Genomic DNA, 18,422 nt, shown 5'->3' on the forward strand with positions numbered 1-18,422 from the left:
GTCTAGAACGTATCACATACTTCACGTTGCGACCCTACAGCTTCTAGTAGCCCTCGATTCGATGTAGCTTTTAGTCCCTTGCGCCAGGAGTCCAGGCTGTGAGGAAGCGCCGCTGCCCCCCCGTTCGTAGACTATGAGGTCCCCTACTGCGTACTATGGGTCTTCGCGATCCCGCTCCCCTGCCTCAGGTGAGATGGCAGGTAGGCTCAAGAAGCGACGTGCCCCTGAGCATCGTCTCATCGTGCTATAATACCATGTAGGTAGTGTCCTACACAGTAAGGGACGGGAATCCTACGAGATATAAGAGATTTCCCATCCCCGTTCCTCTAACCAACATCTCCCTTCCTTGTACCCAATGTTCAGTCTTTCTCGTTTCCGTTCCTTTCTATTCGCTTGGGGTTTCCGCCGCTAGGGCTCGGCCGTCCATTCTTTTTTCCTGCTTGAATCGGTGTAGATCACGGTCTTTACAAGAACTCGTATATCGTCGCTTTCTCTCTCGTACTATCTCTCTCTCTCTCAACATGCTGTTCAACCGAAAAGATGCCCTGGTGGCTCTCTTCCTCCTCGCTGAGGGAGCCGCAGCCAGGGGACTCCACCGAGACTACGCGGTCCTGAACTCGACCCTCGCCGCCACGACCTCGACCGCGATCGCCTCCACGCCGGCCGAAGTCGGGGGTTACCCGACGCTGCCTGCCGAGGAGGCCTCGACATCCCTCTCCATCACCTCCCTGAACCGTAGGTAGTCTCTACGTGCCTTAGAAGAGCACATTGGCTGACGAGAAATCTAGAAACGGCCTCCGCCACAGCTTCTGCCTCTGCCTCGGCGTCTGTATCTGTCTCCGAGTCTGTCTCCGAGTCTACCGTATCGAACTCTGCCTTGAGTTCTGAGTCTGCTACTGCGTCCGCGTCTGCGTCCGCATCTGTCTCGGCATCTGTCTCGGCATCCGTTTCCGAGTCTGCGTCTGCGTCCGTCTCCGCGCCGATCTCCGAGTCTGCGTCCGTCTCTGCACCCGCCTCGGCGTCCAGCACAACATCCCCGATTGTCTTTAACAGCACTTCGACCGTCTTCATCACCGTCTCGAGCCCCACCCCCGTCGCTTCCTTCACGAACGCCACTTCTGCTATCGCGTCCACTACTACGCAGGCGCCGTTTTCCAACACGACCACTACCAGGGCTCCTGATGCCACCGCCGGCCTGACGACCCTGACGGTTAGCGTGACCTCTATCGAGACCGTCATATCCTGTGCGGCCAGTATCACAAGCTGCCCGGGCGCTAGCGAGACGAACGTGCTCACTTCGCTGCCGTCAGACGCCGTGTCGACGATCCTTATCACGAGCGTCATCGATCTCACCACCACTGTCTGTCCCGTCACCGAGGCCTCGTCCATCTCGTCGTCGATCTTGGATTCTTTCACCTCAGAGAATCCTGTCCCTACTGCCACTTCGACCGTGAACCCTAGCGGCACCAGCTCCACGGCGGCCGTCCCTACCGAGACCGGCAACAGCAGTGGCGACGCCACTAGTGCTACTAGCTCCACGGCCGGCTCTGAGACGACGTCGGCTTCCGAGAACGTCACTACCACTACCCGGGCTCAGCCTTCGGAGGTGATTATCACCGTGACTGTTTCTGACTCTGTCACGACTCGCACTGTAAGTTGCAAAAAGGCACCCCGCACAAGCAGCTTTGGAGTATTATGTCTAACCCTACTCCCTCTAGATCACGGCCCCCACCACCATCCCCACCGTCGTCATCACTATCGGCACGGACACGACGGCGCCCGTCACCACGATCCTCGTCACAGAGGAGCCGGGCGCCACAGAGGAGCCGAGCGCCACGGCGGAGTCTTCCGTTACTACCGCCACCCAGAGCGCGGGTAGCGGCAACGGCAACGAGAGCGAGACTGTCGTGTCCTCCGTCTCTACCATCTCCGCCGCGCCTACCGTCGTTACCAAGACCGTTGGTGGTGGCGAGGCTATCACGAAAACCGTCATTAGGACTATCGGGGGTGGCGAGTCGGCGACGACCGTGACCGTCGGTAACGGCGAGGCCGTCACGAAGACCATCATCAGGACTATCGGCGGCGGCGAGTCGGCGACGGCGACGGTCACCGTCCAGCCCGTCACCAGCACGGTCACCGTCGGCGGCAGCGAGCCTACGACCAAGACCGTGACTGTCGGCGGCGGCAACGGCGGCGAGGCCGTTACGAGCACGGTAACCGTCGGCGGTGGCGATGCCGTTACGAGCACAGTGACCGTCAGTGGTGGCGAGGCTGTTACGAGCACGGTAACCGTCGGCGGCGGCGACGCCGTTACCAGGACCGTGACCGTCAGCGGCGGCGAGGCCAGCACCACGACGGTGTTCCAGACGGCCAGCGGCAACGGCGGCGCCACCACGACGGTGTTCCAGACGGTCAGCGGCGGCGGCGCGACGGCGACCGTGACCAGCGTGGTGACGGTGACGTCGCTGCCCGAGGGCCTGTGCGCGTGCCCCGCGAGCAGTAGCGCCCTGTAAGCCACCCTTTTCTGTTGTTTCAAGCGCGAAGAGGGGGGGGCAGTTGATCCCCCCCTCCCCTCTTCGCGCGCGGCGCAAGGGCTAGAGAGAGCGAGGCGGAGAGACAGACGTAGACGTCTGGGGGCTGTGGCGCGGCTGTTGCCCGCACGATATATATACCTACCTACATACGATCCAGCAGGGTGAGAGGCGCGGATGCTTGTCTTCCCTCCCCCTTTCCCCCCTCATCTTTATTCCTCTCCCGCCTCTTGGGTTCTCCTTTTCCCCAGGAGTCGGGTTAGGATCGGGGGGCTTTGTACATGTGTCACACCATTTACAACTCCTCTTCTTCTTTTCGGTTGTCTATTCTCCTTCTACAGGAGATATTCGGCCTTTTTTTTTAAGGGCATCCTGAGGTGCTCTTGTTTTTCTCTTTTTTGGTTATCAGGTCATGGAGCGGGGAAGCATCCGTCAACGACATTGGAAACCCGCAAGCTGAGCTTGCAGCAAAAAATCTACCAATTTTTGAACTTTCTCCAGAAAAAAAAAGCCGGAACGTTTTTTTGTTCTTTTCCCACCGCCTGCTCGTGTATATATATACCCATGTATACCCTTTCTCATGGGACTCGGGCATGACTCAAACATATAACGAAGTAAAACCAAGTATAGCATGGTCAAGGAGCTTCGGACGTATAGAATATGATTTTCGGGCCATTTCGAGGCGTTGCTTCGGTCGGTCTACACCCATATATACACATGAGTATTCGGAACTGGGTGCCATCTTCAGAACGTGTCGCTGAGTGTGGTGTCAATCTGGGCGAGCATAAGAACTAGGTACTTGATGGGAGCCATCTTGGTCTTGCTTCGTGCCTTGTGCCCCGTGACATCATCGTATTACCATTAGGCTCCCTTGGGGAACATCTAGTAACAGAATCTACAAGCGTTGTTTCTTTACGCATCGATTGACCTCGCCAACCACTACTCGCCCACATCACCTCCCGCCGCCTCGCTTAGGCGCTACTAAATAGGCCGGGGTCCAGGAGGTTATTAAACCCGATTTAAACAAGGCGTTTTACGGCGGTAAAGTCCTAAGAATAGAAAAAATGTCAAATTTTCGCGAGGGGGCAGTTTCGGGCCACCCGGATCCCAGATATACTACCTCTTCCCCCAAGAACTCAATAGGTATTACCGATCTACTTAATCTAAGGGCATCTTTTATGTAAGCACAGTTCTTGTCCCATATTAGCCACTCCTTTCGTCTGTTAAATCTAGTTACTGTCATCCTCGAGATATTACTTTATAGCAAACTCTCTGTCAGATGCGCCGGGAGGAGCAGTTAAGACGGGCTCACGTGCGGCATATAAATTTAGATCACAGATAAGGAGTTATTATAGACCCAATTTGACAACCACATGACTTTAGTATATGCTGTCTACTGTTACTCCTTTTTTCAACTATAAATATCTACGATTCTACGTCCACAACAGAGACATGTCCAATGCCCGAGATGCCATCGCTACAGCTACACCAATTCTTAACAGTGTTTGTTAAGGCGCTACCGCCTAGAGATTCAGCCACCCGTTTGCAATCTTCATTTTCCTCCCGCAATAGGCCCAGTGCTAGATTTCCATCTCCTACAAATGTCCGCTCAAGGAGTGCGGGGCAAGATCCGAGGGGCTAATCTCGTCCGCGTCAGCTATCGATAGTAATTCGCTATGAGTTCTTCAGCCTCATCGTGAAGTTCAGGCGCGACTCTGAAGGGACCATCGCCGAAGGTCATTGCCCCTGGGCGCTTCGTCGAATTTCATCTCAAGCTCCTGTTCCAGAAATATACGGGTGGGTGCATGATGGCTGCCTAGTTTCTCTTTTCGTGGACTCTTGAACAGCAGTAATCATTTCTAAATTAGTCCGAGCGAAGAGGGATATTGATATGTAAATAGCTCCACTCAATGTTATTGGAATAGCGCAATTGCGTCGTGCATCAAATGACGAAATGTTTCTTGGTAAGATGTTTCTGTTCTGTAATATATCCATGATTAAGAAACTCTCGCGTAAAACGTGGACGTCTACATTCTACGACTCGCAGATATAGGCTTATGTATGGAGTAGGATCTCCTATGTGACAATGTTAGTGACCTCCCTGCGTGTCCTCTTAACGAAGAATCTGTGTCTGGGCGCGAGTCCGCCTCATGTATTCCTTCGGTATCGCAGTTTATTTACTAGGTATATATAAGAGAGGTATATTTAAGAATAAGTAGGCTCAGCCTAGTTCAGGGAAGCTCAAGTTAAACCAGCGGCAGCTTAGGAATTCTGTCAGTGATGGGAATTTCCGAAAGCAACCTGTGCGTAATGGAAATCATGTGGGCTTCGATATACATATAAGCCGGCTCCTTCGTCTCACGAGGTCGTACCCTGGATCTAGACCTCAACCCTGCGCAACGTTGTCTGGAAGCCTACCAGCTCGACACTCACGGCGGTAACGTCACCGTACGACTCGCTCCTTTCCAGGGCGAAAATGATCTCGTCGAGCGGGCCGAACTCGTAGACAACCCGGTCCATCAGCGCCCAGGCAAGGCAGGAGCCCTGCGCCCAGACCAGCCCCGCGTTGCCCCGCGCGATGTCCTCGGGCGTGCCGAGGTCGACGCCGACGCGCCACGCCGACCTCCCCCCGGCCCCCTCCAACCCCGCTGGGTACAGCCGCGCCGACACCTGGATGGGCGGTAGGGCCTGCGCCAGGGCGGACATGTAGTTGAGCCAGTGTGCAGGCACGTCGGTGCCGCGGACGGACCAGTGCGTGATAGCCAGGCCGGGGCCCTCGCCGTCGAGCGCGAGCGTCAGCGTCGAGTTTGTCGCCGCGTCGGCGTACGTGCCCACGTAGGTCGCCGCCGCGGCGTGCTGGCCGGCCGTGTCGATCGCCGGGACTAGCGCCGCGACCACCTGCGACGCGAGCGCCTGCACGAAACCCGAGCTAGACTCGGGCCCCGCCGTCAGGATCACCGCCACGAGGTCGTAGTCCGGTACCAGTACCAGCATCACATGGTACGCCCCGTCGTCGCCGCCCTTCGTATATAGCTCGACGAGCCTCTCGTCTGACGTGATGTTCTCCGCGCGGACGATCTCCCACGGCGCCCCGACGAATGTGCCCAACGACGACGTGAAGGTCACCGGCTTGAGCCACCGGCGCGTCTGCGCCGGAGAGAGGAACTTGTTCGTGAGGATCGACTCGGCGAAGGCTAGGAGGTCCTTAGTGTTCGAGTACAAACCCCCGGCGCTATTTTTCACTTCGGTTAGTACCACCGCCCTAACACGCGACAAGGGGACAATATCGGGTTCGTTTGGAGTACTACTTACGGATTTTCGATTCCCATGGGAGTGCTCCAGTCTAAATTTCCTACGCTGATAGCCCCGAGCTTGTCGTCGGGCTTCGCAAATGATGTGCTTGCCATGCCGGCTGGGTCGAAGATGAGGCTCTGGATAACATCGTCGAACGGCATGCCCGAGACCGATTCAACCACCAGGCTGAGCAAGAAGAAAGCCGTGTTCGAGTATAGGGGCCGGTTGTAGGGTGCATAAACCGGATTCCGCTTCCCAAAGTTATCCCAGAAATCTAAGGGGCACGAGTGAGTGCAGTTCGGGGCGAATAGCTTTGTGCGCCAACTTACCAGTCTCGTTGCATGCCTCAATGCCTTGAAATCCGACGCAGCCGAGCACGTCGCGGGCTGGCGGTAGCCCGAGTTTGGTGAAGTCTACGGGGAAGCTGGCAAGGTCGGTGACAACTAGTATTGACATGTTTTAGCATTGGTATATGAGTAACTTTCATCAGGCTTGTTGTAGGTATCCTGTACTTACGGTCGGACCCAATGCCGCCCATGTGCGAAGCCAGAGCGTGGAGGGTAACATCGTCCCAGTCGACGGCCGTGATATGGTCGGTCGGCCCGTTCTTCTGCTGCTTCAGCTCCCTCAGTCGCGGGAGGTATTTGGTGATAGGGTCCTCCATGCGGATCCCGGAGGTCTTGAGCGCTGTGAGGACCGTGAACACCTTGGTGACGCTGCCAATCCGGTAGAGCGTCGAGGCGTCGATCAGCGAGGCCCCGCGGGGATCGAGCTGGGGTGGTGTGTGGTGAAAATCGAAAAGGGGGGATGTCTCGTGGACCGACTTGACGCTGATCGACACTGCCGTAGCGTTGAAGGTGCCCGTTGTGGCATTGATTACTTGCCCCAAAGTCGCGGTAGCTACTTGAACGTCCGGGTGCGAGCTCGGGCTCGTTGGTGCCGGGAGAACAGGTCCCAAAGGCGGACAGTGGTTGTTCTTGGATGCGAACACATTACAGAACAGCGCGGCTAGTATGGATAACGCCCCTAGAGGGCCTTTCACCTGGGCCATGGTGCCTTTTCTCTGGATTTCGACGGGTGGCGTTGGTTACCCCTATTCTCGTAAGGACAGGAGAGACGATGCCACGTCGCGCCCGCGAACCTTTATAGGAAACCTACGGGACCATGTCTAAGAGATAAGGGGGGAGGTGTTATTGGGAGCTCAGCACCCGTGCACTTGCTTGGAGTGGGAGTGGCACGAGGTCCAACTTGGAGACTCCGGGAGCGCGGCACTGTCCAGGAACAAAGAACAGGGCGATACTGCGCAAAAGAGGAAGTGCGTCTTATCGCCAACACATGTTGGATCGCCAACCCTACCCGCCGGCGTCCAGATCCAGCGTAGCAAAGGCCGGTTGACAATGGTGCCCGCGCGACGCCATGCTTGCAGCTTACCTGCCTAGGTAGGCAGTAGACTCGATTTGCTGGAGTGTCCAGGGGTGTCTACGACCTGTCGATCCCGAGGCAGAGGACATCGCGATACCCTCGGTATTATCTAGCAATCATCGGTCCCTTACTGACGCTTGGTAAAGGCGACGACGTAGTTTCGCTCCGTAATTCAGCCGATACCCGGGGGGGGGGGGCATTACCGACGGAGCAAATTGCGCGCGTCCGATCCTCCCAGTTCCTAAGGAAGCTTCTAAGTAAGGGCGTTAGACTTTGAGCTAGGAATATCACACGACGTAGAGAAAATGTTGGTGTCGAGATGGCATGCAGACTCTACGCAAATGTGCGTTGTGCGGCGGAGGAAGCGTGTAGGTGATGGATGTTGGTGAGGTAGTGCCGACAATGGCCAATATAGACAGGGGAGCCTATAAATGGACACCTGTAGGTACCTAGGTAGTACATGTGCACATGAGTGCAGCTGGGAACAAGTGTTGACAGCCGGGTAGGTTTACAGGCATCTAGACATGGCAGCTGATAGCTGCCGTCGCCGGACTCACGTCATGAGATGACGCGCCATAGCGCAAAGCGAACACCGTTTATCGATAACATCTACTTCGTATACTGTCCATTACATCATGGGGTTGAACCTCTTCTAGGTGCCTCTATAGAAATGACTTTACCACCTCTTACCACGTAGCACATTATGCGTCTCCCCGCTATCGATCTGCTAGGTGTTGCTACGCAGATGGTATACTGTATAACTACATCCACCTCCGCGCACGCATATTACCTACCATGTATGCGGTTGTGGGCTCAGCGGGGAGATTCGAGATTCCGGTAAGTCGAGGTATCTGGCCGGACCCGAGAAATGGGGAGGCGGGGCGCGAATGCAGGTACCGGGGAGAACAACGATGACATATTCCTACCTAGGTATGTGAGACTGCGTAGATGTGCCTAATTGGGTATGCACAAGACGAGGTTCCGTAATGTAGGTGAAATAAGTACCTAACCCACATACATGCTTGGACGTAGATAAGCACGGGGTGGTTGGCGTATGTGACGCAATTTAATTCCCTTCTTCACCGTCTCCAACATCCACTGCTTCATACGTGTCTATCTGGTCCATCTGATCCTCTCGGCGTAGGTAATAATCACACCCACGTGCGGCTCACCGGAACCGTTACCCCCCTAACGCCCCTCGAACTGCCATATCCGCTTTCGTGCCGCTCTCGGCATCGTGATGGGTTGTCCTCTAACTACGCCGGGATGGCCGTCGGTCTCACGATGGAGTTGTACTGAACGTCTGCGATGTAGCCCATAGCGCGGTGCCACCCTCGTCCCCGCCCTTGTCTCTCTCGTCGACGGCGCCTGTCCGGGCTCGAACTAGGTACGAGAGGCCCGCCGTTAAATCTCAGCGCGCCTGATGAGCCGTACGGAGCCGCTTGGCCAGGATGTACGCCACCTGCTTCCCGAAGTAGATGGAGACTAGGTACGTCCGGACCTCGATATCTGACTTTGTCTCACCGTTTTCAGGGCCATGACGCCCTCGACGCCTGCACTACCCCGCGCCAAGCACACACGTCTTCCATCCTACATTAGATTCTCCTAAGGCCGGCCTTTGCGAAGCTCGATGGGACACCGGCTGAGCGACGCTGCAAATCCTTCCTGATCGTGAACAACCACCTGGTCCGGCACACCCTAGAGTCTACATGTCCCGCGGCCGGAATGATCCCTCTCGGCTATTATGCCGCCGACCCCTCTTCTACTTCATGAATAGCATATGATAGCACATCCCCATCGTGCTTCCCAGTTTCATGTTTACCACACCCTGATTAATTGCTTGGGGGAATCTAATCCTGAGCAGGCGCGCATTGATGATGTGCGGGCTCGAACGGGTGACGAACTCGACGTCGAACATCATCACGTAGTCCTCCGAGGCTGGGATGAAGTTGTAATAGGGGTTTTCTCTTCCCATTTACCGGCGACTTGTTAGGACTAACTATTGGCAACTTTGAGGCGATTTACGAATTGGGATTCCAAGGGATTTTGTCTCCCGTGACCCCTCCGATGACCAAGCTAGCCCGACCGCATGCACGGCGGAGGCCTTGGGCACCGGGTCGGTAAGAGGGTGTGTTGCATCATGTTCACGTCGGTATCGGTCGATAATATAGAGTCCGAGGCAGCTCTTGATACTGCATACGATGTTTGCAGGGTGCGTAGACCCGCGCATCATCATGCCTCACTAGATACCGGCATGTCGTACTCGTCAGCTTGGAAGTAACGCGAGGCGGAGACAGTACCGCACTTCCACCCCTCCGCCGAGTCCACTGCCTTCGAGGACACTAGTGCGAGAGGGAGGGGGACACGTTCGCGTCGATCAAGACGAGGAGCCGGCCTGAACTGATAAGGCAGTGAGGTCCCTTGGCCTTCATAAAGGTGTATTTTTCGCTCTTCTCGTCCACTATAACCCCAAGATACGCACCGGGCTACTGCACGTAGACGTAGGCGTCGGAACTGTTGAGATAAGCCTCTTGAAGAGGTCTGGTCCGGTTAACGCCGAGTTATATCCGTCTCTGCAGATGATTGGAGAATTGGTCACCCCCTATAGAAGGGGATTGGTGCCCCTTGCAAGATAACACTCTTTTCTCTAACAATTGTTAGTCGCCGGCTTGCTTGTGATATCGGCTCACGTCTTTCTACCTAGCTCCTCCCTTTCCCAGAGATAGCCGACACCGGGACACCTCGGGATCTCAACACCACAATCTCCAACGTGGACGCCCTGGGACGTCAGCACCACGATGCCCATAGATAGTCTGAGGCATGTGGGTAGAGGGGAAGGGGGCCTAGAGAACGAGGGGTGGAAGACACGGAGAGATTGGGCACGTAGGAGAGAGGCCAGGGGTCTCTTGGACCCTCGGTTTCTGGCGGCTTCTCTGTACCCCTGTGGTGACTGAGGCGTAGGGGACCCCAAGGGGCAGCGAGACTGAAGACGAGGACTTGATAAAGTCTATCTTGGCGTAAGCGTATGGAGAAGTCGATGAGGATATCGCCTCTCGGGATTTCATTGGGTTCCGTATTAGGTCGAGGTTTCACTTATCCTCCAATCAACACAACCGACGCGAGTCACTCTCGGGCCATATTCCCCAACACAGCTTAGGACATCAAGAAGGTCTCCGTGTCAGATTTTAACGGAAGCGGAGAGATGTCTATAGGCCTGGGGGCGGGCCAATCGTGACGGAGGCCTAGACTCGCCCTCACACAACAGCAGAATAGGGGCACAGTCGCGTTGGAACACAACGCATGCATGGGAAGCAGTCATACTGTTCTTCCACTACTGGCGATCACTTCTCGGCTGCACTTACACCTATCAGAATATCGAGTTGACGTGCTCATGATCGCTGCAGAGCCTCGCGATGCTGTTTTTACATTTCTGTGCTCTGGTGTTTGGCCCGGCCGCCCACGCGCCCACCGACGTCTGTCTTCAACCAACCAAGACTCGCCGCGCCCTCAAAGATTACTTGTCCTCTCAAGCCGCAAATATACCGCGTGGTTATATTTTCTTTCCTCCTCGCCGGGTGGGTAGCCGCACGAGGATGCACGATATCGCGGGAAGCCGTACGCCCAATACCAGTTGGTATCGGAGAAAGACACTGTGGGATGAAGACAATGCGCGGCTATTAATTGAAACGGCGAGTGGGTTCTTCTGCGGTACGCGGCCGGTGACGACTGTACTTCCTACTTGAATATGATGGCTTCTATTAGATTTATATAACAGCTTGGTACGTGACTGTCTGTTAGAAGCACCGCGATCAGGAGATCTCTGGTGACTGATCATGTGAGTATCCGGCAGTAGTTGTGTCGTCTATTGCAAGGTCAGTTCTTCCCTATATCCACCCTGTCAGCTACATGGTCTGTACTGTTGTGGGCATCTAAGACAACTTGTGTCGTCAAAGATTAAGTTGAAGATATTAGAGCGTGTGTACGGAACTTCTATTGGTGAAGGTGTTAATACTCTAATAGTATATTTATAGTATCACGGAAAATATCTGAATCCCTGCACGACCCCGTACTCATATACTAGGTACAGAGTGGCGGTCGGTAGGTAACCTACCCATTCTACCTAGCACACGACAAAGCGCCGGCGACCTGCTAAGCGGGGGCCAAGAGGTTACTTACCTCCACTATTTACATCGTACGACAACCCTTCAATCTCTAGTCGGAGCGCGCTGGCTAGGCTGGAACGACACAATGCGTTGTTGTATGTAGCCACCGAGCGATCGTAAGGATACGTATAGTTGTTATTCTAGACGTATAACATTCCCTTTTTCGGGGTATCACCACGAAACTCGGAAATATTTTGGAGATGCTCATATCATAACGGGACTACTGAAGAATCAGGTAACGCCAAGAACGGGTCCCTTCAGGATAATCCATCCCAAACTGTTACTGCCTGCCTGGTAGCAGGCAAATCTAATACGCTATGTATGAGTGTACACAACTGTAGCTAGGGTGTGATGGGCTCTCGGTACTAAGATGCCCCCTATCATTAAGTTAGGCGCTTGCAGGATAAGAGAGCGTGAAATGCCTACCTATTACTCCCACATACAAATACGCACATACATATATAGTAGAGTATGAATTACATTGATTAGGTTGTGACTCGCCAAGCCGTCTGCAATTTGGGCTGGCAAGATTATCCGAGATGGCCAAGAGCGTCTAAGTGGTTGGCACAGAAGAGTGGGTGCTGGCCCTGGGATGGGTTTGTTTCAAGGACGCATCCTAGGGTCCGTGTCAACCTGGTTCACGATGACTTCCAATGTCGCTTAGTGCGGAGGGAAAAGACAGGAACAAAGATAAAAAAGTGATCGAACGAGTGGGTAGGACAAAAAGATCGGTATCGACATGAGATAGGTAGGTGAGTGCCTACGTTCGCATGAAGCCCCTAGCTGGGAAACGAACGATCTGGAAAAGGGCAAGAGACCGAGAAACGCTTGGATTCGCCAGAGAGCAAGTGACGGCTAGCTTAGTATGTGCGCATGGCCGATGTGATGAGACGAACGATGGGAGTCTACAAGAAACGCGCCGCCTCCACGTTCCCGTCTTCCGTCTTCCGTCTTCGCTAGCTACTCCTTTTTGGGCCGACGTGAGCGGCGGAAACATAGGATGGGATGAAAAAACGACGAGAAAGAACAGAAAAGGTGCCTCGACGGCCTGAATTGCTAGCCCTGATTCGACATGCGATCCCTGGAGGGTCGACACGGGTATATCGCGGACCTAGCTGGGGACCTGCGACGAGGCCAAGGCTTCTTTATCATCCCAGCAGCAGATCATCCGACGGACGAGTACACCCTAGTCCAACCGCGCCCACGCATGTACATACGTATGAGGGCCATGTAGGTAGGTATGTGCATGCAGACGTACTTACGGACTCGATGCTCGATTTCTACGTACATCCCACCCTCCGCCCACCCTCCCCTGCCGTCTATCCGGTTCATACTTGGGAAGAGAGGGTCGTAGAGAATCCGGGGTTTGGGTCGGCCGACGGCGTTTCAGTGCAGAAACATAAAACCCATGTCACCGTGGTAGAATCAGGACCACGTACTCGCTAGAAGATGACGAGGCCTCACTTAGGCCGTTTGAAATCGCTGGCCTACCTATCGCCATAACCACGTATGCCTACGTAGAGCAGCACACACGCGGCTTCGAGATGAGGTGGAGAGCATACGTAAGTCTGCGCGAGCCCGGTAGTTCCTCGTCTGCCCTGGTCGGCTTTCAGGTCCGGCCGGCGCGGCGTCGAGAAGGGGGGGGGGGGTTATCCTGCCATTGTATCACCTCGTCTTGGCACCCTCGTTCACGCCACCGGGGGCTGCCAGTTTCAGATTCGCGCTATGGCTGATTAACGTGAGACCAGCTTGCCTCACGATTTCGCATTCGTACCAGGAATAGCTGAAGGGGGGGGGGCACGAGAGGCAGGGAGTGGGGGGGGATGATGTGTTTCCCTCTGGCCTGCCGGCGTCGTTCCGTTTGCGCTCATATAAAGAAGAAGCCGGGAGGATCGTCGCCGCTCCCCCTCGATCCTGAACACTCCCATCGCGTGTTGATCCCGCTGTGTGTACATGCCGATTCCTTTCGTTAACTGTCGTTTCTACCAGTTGCATTTTTATTCCAAACAATATACACGAACGCAAATATAGCACACCACGTTCCTTACAGCCCACCCCAGCTACCACATTCATTCCAGCACCCGCCCAGAGCGCAGAAAGCAAACCCCCCCGACCGCCGGCCGCCATGTTGTTCCCGGCTCTCCCGAATGTCGCCGTCCTTCTCGCCGTGTGCGCCTCCCTCGTCGCGTCACTGCCGCTCGGCGCCGCCGACGGCAGCGCAGCGGGCGCCGCCAGGACTACCGAAAGCGTCGCGTGCTCGCTGGCCGCGATCGCCGAATGCGTTGCCGACACGGGACTCGAGAGCACGATATGCTTCGCGCAGGTGTGCGCGGGCGCGGGCGCCGACGAGGCGCTGAAGCTGAGGGCGACGATCCCGACGGCGGTGGCGAAGCGCGAAGACCAGTGCAACGAGGAGAACCTGCTGCGATGCGCGGTCATGGAGTGGAGGGAGGCGGCGATCTGCTTCCAGGAGTTGTGTTTGTAACGCGGCCTCGGATGCGTCGGGAAGGGAAGGGAAGAAAAGGAAAGGGGAGAGGGAGGGGAGAGGGGGGGCAGCCCTTTGGATCCATTTCCTCGTTGGATCTCGGCGCGGCCATCGCGATGGGTGCCAAACACGCCGTGGCGGCGAGTACTGCCCTGGTTTCTATCAATTCTAAGCACTCGGAGCTCCGGGGGTGCACCGGGGGGAGCTGGGCGGAGGATCCGGAACGCGTCTGCTCGCCCGAGCGGAGGCGCGATACATAGAACATGGCGCAGTCATTGTGCAAGTTTTCGACGGCTGGGCCTCGCTCGCTAGCACGCCGCGGCTATGTATTCCCAGGCGGCTGCCCGTCCCGGTCCGTTCGGGACAGGCGACGCTGATCGAGTCCGCTTCCTACCCCCCCTTTCCCTCCCTCCCTTTTCAGTGAATGACTACAACTATATTACATTCCCCATACGCTCGCGCGTAGACCGCTGGGTCGAGAACTAGATTAGGTGATGGAAGCCTTAGAACGTCCCCCGTTTGCTGTTTGTAACCCTGTCTTGATAGAAACAGACGTCATGAAGGAATGATCATTGGTGTTCCCTGTAGCTAGGGGACCCGTGTGCGTTGGGGAGGCGCCGGATATTGCCCGTGGTTAATTCGGCTGTAGTTCAGTGTGTTAACGACGAGGTGCCAAAGGAGGTTTCGATCGCCGTGTGGGTAGATCAGAGATCGTTGGGGCACTGTTTACCCGGGTGGGTGGGTGTCCGCCCTTTCTCCATCCCCGGACGATATCCTCGGGTCTCTTTTTAATACGGCGGCCATTGGGATTCCGCGCAGACAGCTTTCCATCAGCGTCCACCTGGTGATACTATAATACGAATACACTGCCCCCCAATCGGGAATCATTTGTATCTGTGTACGTGCCCAGGGCTCATGGGCCGGTTTTGGTTTCTCGTAATTGTTAGCTCCTTTTAAAATTGGATGGCCCTTTTTCATTTTCTATGCTTTTTTAACCTTCTGTAGCGGATGGGGTGCGTGTGCTGACTTGGTGTTGCGTATAGAAAACCGTAAGCTCTAGGCCTCCAGTCAAGAGGCATGAGCGTTGGTGATTTTCCAGGTGAAGCGTCAATATAGAAAGGGAAATTAAATGGTTCTCCAGAGAGAAGAATAGCGAATCAATCGTGAGACTATGACTTCTACGAGTCCCAGGGTTAATATTAGGGAAGAGAGAGATATCGAGGATGGCTGGATAAGTGAGTTGGAACTTGTACCTATTATCCCTGCCAACCCGCGAGGGAAGTAACCTATCATATCAAGAAATACGGACAGCCTTGGGCCTCAAGGTGTTTTCCGTTTCCCAAAAGTGAAAGTTACAATATTGTTCTACAATAGTCTATCGAAGCCTGCGACCTCTTTTGAAAGTGTTGTTACCCTGCTTTCTCGACCTAGTATAGAATGCTGTCGAGAGCGCTCGAATTCACCAATCCTTGAGAGGGGGCCGTGGGGCTGTGCGCGGGTATCTCGAGAAAAGGGGCTCCCGCTCCCCGATAGGGTTCAGGGTAATTAATACCAAGGCTAGTAAGCATCAGTGATGGAGGTGAGACGGCTCCTTCGTGCTTGTGCATGGTAAGCCAGTATTTAGAGTGGTATTCACAATGCAGGTGCCGGCAGTACGGTGTGTTTATTCGTCGCCCCTGTGCGGTAACATCTTCCACGACGGTAGACCGGATCCCTATCGATCCCCACGCTTGCCACCTTGCTGGTATCATGCTGGAAACGGATCGTGGCAGTGCCGGTTGCATAGTTCGAGCGGGGTGTAGAAGCAATATCAGCCATATTAATAATACCTGGAACACGACTTATGATCGACCACCCAACTCTTTCCGCTCTATACTCTTCTTGCCACATCGAAAGCATATCAGCATTTCAAAAAGCCTGCATATCCGAGAGAGAAAATATATGTTTCTGAGTGGCATATCATGTCTAAAACGTACGAGGGTGCGTTGGTATCACAGTCGTTTGGCAGGGGCTTATCAGGTGTTATACAAGACTTCTCGCTGTTCCTCCTTTAATACCAAGCTTCCTCCCCGAGAAAATATATATCTATGATATGATCTTCGTATCCCACGTAGAAGCCAGCGTAGCTACCCCGATTTACGTTGGGTATTGTGCACACGAAGTCAAAGCCGGATTTTTCGTAGCTAGTTCACGAATTTCACCCATGAAGTAGCGTAGACTGCACAGATTAAAACTCAGAATATTATATAAGCCCGGTCTGGTCAACGATGGTTAGCTTCCCACATGAGGGAATAAGCTCGTCTTCCTTTCTTAGGGGTGCGGCGTCACCTGCCAAGGCGATGCTAATGGTTGTTATTCTGGTGCCTATGCTTGACCTCTACTGACTACTCCGTTCGTCACCATTAACAACCCGAGATGTCTTCCCGATCTTTCTGCTCTCTCCTCCGAGTTGTTCGGAGTCCGACCTTTCTAGTCATGTCATCAACTCGTCGTTACATGACACGGCTGCTGTCTGGTATCAACTGAATATCTGCGGTTATCCGACCAGTGGCTGGTAGTTACGGACCTTCCTACCTCCAGATAAAAGGGTGTCTTCAGAGTCATTTAAAAAGGGGGGGTTGCTGTTCTGGCGGCAATCAGCGGCCTCGGCTGGGCAGCCTGTGTCAATTGCAAGACGGACATTATCCCGAGAACGATCTCCGACGGCACCAGCAAGACTAGCTTCGCGAGCGCTGCCTGTGGCTTCGACGCTCCCAAGGTCCTCCCGATCAATGACTCGACCTTCGACTGGTGGTATTTCGAGGTTGTCTCCGAGAATCAAACGCATCTGACGGCCAAATCCTTCCTCGCGACCCCGGGAACGGCTTTTCTTCCCAGTGGCTTCCCCCCCGACGCGATCCTAGCTCGTGTACGTCGAACTTTCGACGCCGGAACTCCCTCGTTACGGCCAACTGCTGCCGGCATCGAGAGGCGTGGTGACGACCGACGGCCAGGGCGCGAGCGGGATTTGGGAGGGTACGGGCGTGCGATTCATCCACACGCCAGACCTGAGCTACTAACGCGTCGAGTTTGATGTTCCTGGCGCAGCGTTGTCTGGCTCTATTAACTTGAGATCTGTAAGAAGCCCGCTTCTCTTCCCCACTCCCTCCCCAGGTCTCAGGTCCCATCTATAGTAGGGTCCGGGACATTGACCCAGTAGGTATATGCTACAGATTGCACCCGTGCATTATCCTTCCGGGCCTGCCCGGGCAGGGGAAAACATGGAGCTCTTGCTGGGCGTCAGTTAGGCGAACGCGATCGTAGACTCAGATGCGGAGGCATTCCTCAACATCAACGGCACGGAAATTAACTTAAAAGGCAACGGATACTACGACAATAAGTAGTTACAACACAACACGGAAATGGCACACCTACCAATATTCGTCGAACACATGCTAAGAGGTACCATCTCTCCGCCAGGGAACTGGGGCAGTGCGCCGTTCGTCGACACGGTCGCGAGCTGGTATTGGGGTCACCGACGACTGGGGCCGTACTCGCTGGTTTGGTTCGACGCGACCGACACGTCGGGGACGGAGCACGTAGCTGCGTACGTGGCGAAGGGCGGGGCGATCGTAATATTATTTGCGGCGCAGCGGGGGGCTCATGGTGCGGCCGACGGGGACGCGCGCGGCCTATCCGCCTCGGAAGGGCGACATCCCTGATGGCTACCCACGCCGTCGTCGACATAGGTGACGCGGGTGTGCTCGAGTTCGACATCATCTACACCGTCGCCCCCATCCTCCAGGAGGAAACCCACGCCAACTGGCGCGGCGTTCTATCCGGCGGCTTCAGGAGTAGCGAGGTCCTCACCGGCTTCGCTTCTTACGAGCAGTTCGTTCTCCCCGACTCTCGGGAGTGACTAAGGGCTGCCGAGCTCTCGCTCTGGGAGACTAATACGTTGACATGAGGCGACGTTGAGGCTAATGGCAGTTTCCTAAGTGACCATTACGGGCATCCATTCTTTTTGCCTTTCGACTCTGCTGCTCTTAATTCATCGACGACGGCGGCTGATGTCGGGGAATGCCCCTGCTGGTGATTCTATGATGGCCGGACCGGCGTTCTTTACCACAGGAAAAATTCGAAATATATTACCTATGTAAGCTAGACCCCCCCTTCACGGACCACCCCTTCGCGGACCAGGCATTTTGTATGGGGTTTACATACAAAAAGCTTATTTTAATAAAAGCCATAAAAAATCGGAAAAAAATCGGAAAAATCGGAGATTTAATTACGTAATCTGATTACTTAATAAAAATAACATATGATTTTCTTGATTTTTTTGCTTATTAATATAAGGATTTTTATACGAATTTCGTTTTTGAAAATTTTCATTAATAGTTTTACATATAATTTGTTAGTAAATCTGTTAACTGTGCACTATATCGCCCTCTTTACGTATTTTATTTATAGTAATAAAGTGGGGCTATGACCTAATTATTTTTATGATAAATAAATAAAAGGTTAATATTAGCTAATCTTATTTTTTTT

The 18,422-nt window shown here is 54.4% G+C and overlaps 4 protein-coding genes across 4 annotated transcripts; 2 read left to right on the forward strand and 2 right to left on the reverse strand.

Moving 5' to 3' along the window:
* Positions 1-279: 279 nt before the first annotated feature.
* GGS23DRAFT_245362 (uncharacterized protein) lies at positions 280-2,294 on the forward strand. The gene is made up of 2 exons (XM_051512208.1): positions 280-735; positions 789-2,294. The coding sequence occupies exons 1-2, from the start codon at positions 522-524 to the stop codon at positions 1,877-1,879; spliced, it is 1,305 nt and encodes a 434-aa protein (XP_051369026.1). The 5' UTR covers positions 280-521; the 3' UTR covers positions 1,880-2,294.
* Positions 2,295-4,689: 2,395 nt separating this feature from the next.
* Positions 4,690-7,188, reverse strand: GGS23DRAFT_245374 (beta-lactamase/transpeptidase-like protein). Its single transcript, XM_051512209.1, has 4 exons — positions 6,342-7,188; positions 6,155-6,268; positions 5,844-6,099; positions 4,690-5,763 (listed from the first exon to the last, which is right to left on the reverse strand). The coding sequence occupies exons 1-4, from the start codon at positions 6,874-6,876 to the stop codon at positions 4,911-4,913; spliced, it is 1,758 nt and encodes a 585-aa protein (XP_051369027.1). The 5' UTR covers positions 6,877-7,188; the 3' UTR covers positions 4,690-4,910.
* A 5,574-nt stretch (positions 7,189-12,762) lies between these two features.
* GGS23DRAFT_582137 (uncharacterized protein) lies at positions 12,763-15,236 on the reverse strand. Its single transcript, XM_051517220.1, has 2 exons — positions 13,159-15,236; positions 12,763-12,972 (listed from the first exon to the last, which is right to left on the reverse strand). The coding sequence occupies exons 1-2, from the start codon at positions 13,847-13,849 to the stop codon at positions 12,902-12,904; spliced, it is 762 nt and encodes a 253-aa protein (XP_051369028.1). The 5' UTR covers positions 13,850-15,236; the 3' UTR covers positions 12,763-12,901.
* Positions 15,237-16,310: 1,074 nt separating this feature from the next.
* On the forward strand, positions 16,311-17,793 carry GGS23DRAFT_607044 (uncharacterized protein; the record flags this gene model as incomplete). Its single annotated transcript, XM_051519985.1, has 7 exons — positions 16,311-16,343; positions 16,570-16,803; positions 16,964-17,011; positions 17,108-17,173; positions 17,213-17,274; positions 17,335-17,481; positions 17,583-17,793. 7 exons carry the CDS (start codon positions 16,311-16,313, stop codon positions 17,791-17,793), a joined length of 801 nt encoding a protein of 266 aa, XP_051369029.1.
* Between the last annotated feature and the right edge of the window lie 629 nt (positions 17,794-18,422).

The sequence above is a fragment of the Durotheca rogersii genome (genome assembly GCF_024521655.1).
Source record: "Durotheca rogersii strain YMJ 92031201 chromosome Unknown GGS23scaffold_25, whole genome shotgun sequence".
In the NCBI taxonomy this organism is placed as follows: Eukaryota; Fungi; Ascomycota; class Sordariomycetes; order Xylariales; family Xylariaceae; genus Durotheca; species Durotheca rogersii.